The sequence below is a fragment of the Lycium ferocissimum genome, chromosome 2, assembly GCF_029784015.1.
Source record: "Lycium ferocissimum isolate CSIRO_LF1 chromosome 2, AGI_CSIRO_Lferr_CH_V1, whole genome shotgun sequence".
Classification (NCBI taxonomy): domain Eukaryota; kingdom Viridiplantae; phylum Streptophyta; class Magnoliopsida; order Solanales; family Solanaceae; genus Lycium; species Lycium ferocissimum.
Genome location: NC_081343.1, coordinates 2,800,663 through 2,806,694, shown reverse-complemented (window position 1 = coordinate 2,806,694; position 6,032 = coordinate 2,800,663). Strand labels below are relative to the sequence as shown.

General features: G+C 36.7%; 1 protein-coding gene across 1 annotated transcript in view; it reads left to right on the top strand.

The window, feature by feature from the left end:
- Nucleotides 1-86: 86 nt before the first annotated feature.
- The window catches only part of LOC132032738 (4-alpha-glucanotransferase DPE2), a 31,126-nt gene continuing 25,180 nt past the window's right edge, over nucleotides 87-6,032 (top strand). The window contains exons 1-3 of the mRNA XM_059422439.1: nucleotides 87-249; nucleotides 1,330-1,720; nucleotides 5,587-5,704. Coding sequence (XP_059278422.1) covers nucleotides 1,367-1,720; nucleotides 5,587-5,704 — 472 coding nt within the window. The 5' untranslated portion in view covers nucleotides 87-249; nucleotides 1,330-1,366. The remainder of the gene's footprint in view (nucleotides 250-1,329; nucleotides 1,721-5,586; nucleotides 5,705-6,032) is intronic.

Sequence of the window (6,032 nt, the reverse complement as noted above, 5' to 3'; positions counted from 1 at the left end):
AAAAGTTGCAGACTCCACTTTTTGGGTCATTTAATAAGTTGCGGACTCCATTTACCCACTTGGCAGCATTTGCTTGACTCACACTAAAAGACGAACACTAGCCTTTCTCACGTGCGTTACAATCCCAATAAAAGATCTCTCATACAATCTCTGATATCTTAGTAGATGGAGAAAGAGAGCCAACCACCTTCTCATTCATTTTCATGAGATGATAAACCTTCCAGAAGTCGATACTTCATTCTACTAAAGGTAACGATTCAATTGGGTTTCCACTCATTCAAGCTATGCTATAGTTATTCTCAGTGTTATTTATTTCTACCATAATAGTAATACATTCTTCTCTAGTGATTATCTAGACTAGAGTACTTGCTACTCCCAATTTGACTGGGCACAGAGTTTTAAGAACAAAGAGAGACTTTTGTATAATATACTCCCTCCGGATAAAAAAAAAAGTCCACTTAGCCATTTGCACATCCCTCAGAAAATACTAACTCGTATACAAAAATAGGTAATTTAACTAAACCATCCCTAATTAAATAGGTATTGAAATTTGATCATGTAATATTTAATAGGGGCAAATATAGAAAAATAAGATTAATTTTTTTTTAATTTGCTTTCCTTTTTGATCCAAGAAAAAAAAAAGGAACTTTTTTTTTTTGATCCAAGAAAAAAAGTGGACTTTTTTGATCCGGAGGGAGTACTAAAATGCCTTTTAAATCTTGTGATTTGACTTTTGTATAATATATTAAAATGTCTTTTGAATTTTGTGATTTTTCACTTGCCATGCAGGGTGTTTGAATTGTCAAGTTACAAAAATATAGAAAAGACACTCTTTTTAGATCAAAGAAGAAGTAAGACATTTAAATTGGGAGTGAGGGAGTACAAGGATTAAGTTCTAATCAGCACAAAATTCAAACTTTGATAAACTTCGCCCATATTACTATTGAGTTATTCTTTCAATTGGGTTTTGACTGGTTAGAGTTATAGTATAGTTGATATTTATGGAAAAATGCATTTAATAGTAGAGTATTTTGTAAGTCTGTGATTTGAATATAACCTTGCATAGTACATTTCTTATAACCATATTCTTCATTTTAAAGAATTGTTTGGGATGTGTCTGTTAGGTGTTGCAGTTTGTATTGTAAAGGTTAAATTTTGAATAACCTATGATTTAATTCTTGGAAGTTCAATTGAGGGATACGTGGCCACTGGTTCATGCATTTGAGTACTATATGGTTACCATTTACGCAAATATAATCTCTACTTTGGAAACTCTGAATGCTGTTGACATTGTAGAATTTTCGCGTGCTAATTAATTGGTTTTGCTAGATTTTGAGGAGTTCCACTTGGTTTGGTTCAATTTAAGATGGTGAATTTGGGGTCGATTTCTGGGGACAAGCGTTTGAAATCAAGGAAGGTGAGCTTCAGAATCCCATATTTCACTCAGTGGGGGCAGCACCTTCTGATATGCGGGTCAGATCGGTTGCTTGGTTCATGGAATGTGAAAAGGGGTGTATTATTGAAGCCTTCTCACCAAGGGGAAGAGCTGATATGGTGTGGAAGCATTCAAGTTCCTCCTGGATTCCAAAGTGAGTACAGTTACTATGTGGTGGATGATACAAGAAATATCCTGCGTTGGGAGGTTGGAAAGAAAAGGAAACTCTTGCTGCCGGATGGGCTTCAGGATGGGCAGTTGCTAGAACTTCATGATCTTTGGCAGGTGCTAGTTTTATTGCCTCTCTTTCTCATACTGTTTTGTGAATACTACACTACCTAGACTTAATTATGAGAAAGGAAGGTATGTGAGTTGCTCCTAAAATTCTTTCTTGCGGCATACAGCTCTTCCTTTTGTATGTTAGTTGTCAAAGACATTTGGTATGAACTAAACAATGAATCAGAAGATGACAGAAGGGGCAGCCCGGTGCACAAAGCATCTTGCATTAGCAGGGTCAGGGGAAGGGGTGTGATGTAGATAGCCTACCCTAATGCAAAGCATTAGTGCCTCCTTCCACGGCTCGAACCCGTGACCAATAGGTCACGTGGAGACAACTTTACTGTTGCTCCAAGGCTCCGCTTCAATCAGAAGATGACAGAATTGTTCTAAATTCTTTTCTCTATTTCTCCTTATCCACATTTGTTCCTCTAATCTTAGTGTAGTATTCTCAATCCTCATTCTTGAATATTTGGCTATTTTGCTTTAAAGTTTCTAAAACATGCGTTTCCACATGCCCAGTGGTCACTTAAGTTTAATGCTCTTTGAATTGTGACTCAACAACAAAAATAACTACAATTCCAGTGTAATCCCACAAATAAAAAAGGATGGAAAAATTCAGGCACTTTGAAGCATTCTTCCCCCTGTTATTCTATATATTCACAATCTTCTGTGGTCTTCCCCTTGTCACTCCGGAGAAGTTGTATTTGAAAAGTTGCTGAAAATGCATTTGCTGATTCTGGGTTGTTTGCAGATTATCTTTACTTTTTCTCTTTGATAAATGTCTTTCATGTATTTGGCTAAAACAGTAGTTCTAAATATTGACAGTCAGAGAATCAACATCTTTTCTTTTGGTATTCGGGCACCTGAAATCTTTTTGCCTTAGAAATTGCATTTTCTGTGTTGTGTCCTACCGATTTAATCGATTTGAATCTTGGTCTGGGTGCACATTTAACAATATGTGGGAGATAACATATATTGCTCGCAAATTTACTTCTGTACTAATTATATACTTGTAAAAATTATGAAGGAGATTATTAGTAAAACCTTCAAGACTTCCTAAATTATTTATCCAAATGGCTCCACATTAATTCCTAAAAATACAAATTCTGTTTTATTAATTCATTAGGATACTAGTTTCTTAAAAAAATAGAACATGAGAAGTTAATGTACATGATAAATATAAGAATGAAATATTGCCTGTGATATGTACTGTTACAATTTCTCACCATGGAAGAGGGCCTAACATAGCACTGCAGGTCTCACAAGTGCTCTCAGTAATTTCATTTCTTCTATATCCTTGAAAAAATTTCATCTTTTAGGTGTGCTTCAGTGTCTACTTTTACTCCAGAAAAAAAGAAAAAAGAAAAAAAAAAAGAATTTAGGATAGCTTGGTACTTTCCCCTCCTTTTCTCTCATCATTGGTTTTTCCATGCTGTTTTATCATGACTTCTTTGCCCTTGTTATTTCTCATTTTCGCATTGCTTTGATTTGCTTGTCGGTATCTGACTTTTTTCCCTTATTTTCTTGTTTTCTTTTGAGCCGAGGGTCTTTCGGAAACAACCTCCCTACCTTCAAGGTGGGGGTAAGGTCTGCACACTTAACCCTCTTGTAATTCAACTGGGTATGTTGTTGTTGTTTTATTGGTTTGGAACCTCAGAATCTTGTAACCGAGTAGCCATTACTTACTTTTCTCCTCCTCCAGTAGAGGTAGCATATTCTTTTAAAGGGCTGAAGTAAAATGCTGGCCTTCATTAACCATTCAATCATATTGATCACTTTAATTTGAGAGTGGTAAAGATGGGCGGTTAATATTCAAAGTGACACAAGCTGTGAAGTTGGTGTGGGTTTGTTAAAAGGATACTTCATCATGGTCGCCAAACGTTATTCATTCTTCTTCTAAAGCCTTCAGCTTTGGTTCACTTCATTTAAAATCCCATAAAGTGACATTATGCTTTATTGAAATTCATGTAGTTTTCTTATAAGTAATAAAGATTTTATTCGAAGTTTGGGCATAAAACCCGTATACAAGGGGTAATACCAAAAAAGTAGAAAACCTACAAAAATAGATGGTTTCGACGAACGTCACCCAATCTTCTACACATAAAGCAATCTCATGGGTTCACGAAAAAGCAATAAGGGAAAAAGACTACTCAAATGTACAAAATCACTTTCTACACCTAAAACGCTCTCCTATTTCTTTCTCTCCAGACAATCCACATAAGCGCGAGTGGAGAAAACTTCCATGCCATATGTCTTCTCCTTGGTCTTCCACAACAGTTAAATAAAAGTTCTTTCATTGTGCCAGACATCACCCATTGTGTCCCGAACAAACTCAAGACTTCCAACCATAACTGAGAAGCTAGCCGACAGCGGAGAAGATGGTGATCCACATCTTTGCCCGACCCTTTACACCTATAACATGAACTGACATAAGTAATCTTCCTCTTTCTCTAGTTCTCGACCATCAAAGTGACTCCTCTTGCTGCTAACCATGCGAAGAAGTACACTTTCCTCGATATCATAGGCATCCAATCGGATAAGTGTGGAAAGACTACACCTCTTCTCTATCAAAAGTTTCTCATTTTGATCAAGATGACAAACTTTTGATAGAGAAGAGATGGCCTTTCCACACTTCTCCGTTTGGATCCCTAAAACGATTTAATATCGAAGATCCAATTGTTCCCCGCTCCCCACCTCCAAGCATCCCGCATATCCTGTGGTAACTTTGCTAGTGAAGCAATTCAACAAGAATTTGGAACTCTTGCATCTCCCAGTCTTGAAAATTTCTCCTAAAGCTCAAATCCCAAAATACTTCTCCGTCCTGTAGTAGTTCCCAAATTTGTTGGGTTGTACTCTCCTGTTAGCATGATATTCTGAAAGGTTAGGAAAAGAAACTTTTAAAGTGTTATCCCTGCACCAACTGTGTCCCCCAAAAATTACCCTCCTTCCATGCCTTACCACAAAAGAAACATTATCTCTAAACACTTCCTACCCCTTCATATATTCCTCCATAAATCATATCGATAAGGCATAGTTACATTTTTTTTTCCTCCAATCCCCTTCCGATACTCCGTATTTTTCCACTATCAGTTCTCTCCATAATGTGTGTTCCTCCATCCCAAACCTCCACAATCGTTTCCCTAACAAATTTTATTGAAAACCCTTAAATCTTTAATTTGTAACCCGCCCCAGCACTTAGAAGATGTGACAGTCTCCCACAGCACCAAATGAAACTTCCTAGCCCTATCAGACGAGTCCCATAGATTAGTTCCTTTGGATTCTCTTCACTTTTTTTGTGACACTAACTGGTGCTTATAGTAAAGACATTATTTAAGTAAGGATACTCGATAAAGTGCGCTTTAGAAGTACATCCTTTCCTCTTTTTGACAAATATCTCTTTGCCAAACTGCAAGCCTCTGTTCAACCCTTTGTGACATCGGATTCCATGTTTGGTCTTTGTTTGAAGCTCCTTGTGGCAAGCCAAGGTAGGTGGTGGGAAGAGACTCAACCTTACAATTCAAAAAACTGTGTTGGATGCCAAATGATCTTTACAACAAAATTTTGGGGTAGATTTGCAAACTGTTTGACTCTTTATTTAAATAGAGAAAATTTGAATAAACTTGCTTTAGTCACATACATGAGTGTGACAAGAAGCTATAAGCTCATCAATACTCCATCCTATAAATGTTCATTTCTATCTTAATTCTTTTTATTTTTGATAACTGATATGATTTTCAATATATTCTGCAAAATGACCTCAAACGTGCTTCTTATGTATTTGATTTTGTTTTGTAAGGAACTACCCATTTCAACAATTTTCTTTAGTTTTGACTCTTTGCTCTAGCAACTTAAGCTTTTTCCTTCCGTTGCAGACTGGTTCTGACAATATCCCTTTTAGAAGTGCATTTAAGGATGTCATCTTTCGGACTAGTTGGAGTTTGGATGTTGAAAGGCCCCTGGGGATCACTCAGAATAAGTTGGACCAGGATGGTAATTTCTTTGTAGGATTCTCTATCTATGAAACAATCTCAGTTGGAATGTGCTTTCTCTTTTTTTTTTTTTGGATAAACAGTCTCTTCTAGTCAACCAAAAAGTGAGAATTACAAATCAAGCAGATGCTGACCATCTACACCTCCAGCCTATAACCTATACATAGTACTAGTCCCTTCACATAACAGTAAGCTTACAAAGAATTCCTAACATACACGCTAAGGAAATGTATTCAATTTTGTTAGATGCTCTTGCCAGCTTGGAATGTTGTGACCTCTAGTATGTATGTGCAGTACAATCTCTCTGCACACTCTTATCAGCAGAAAAA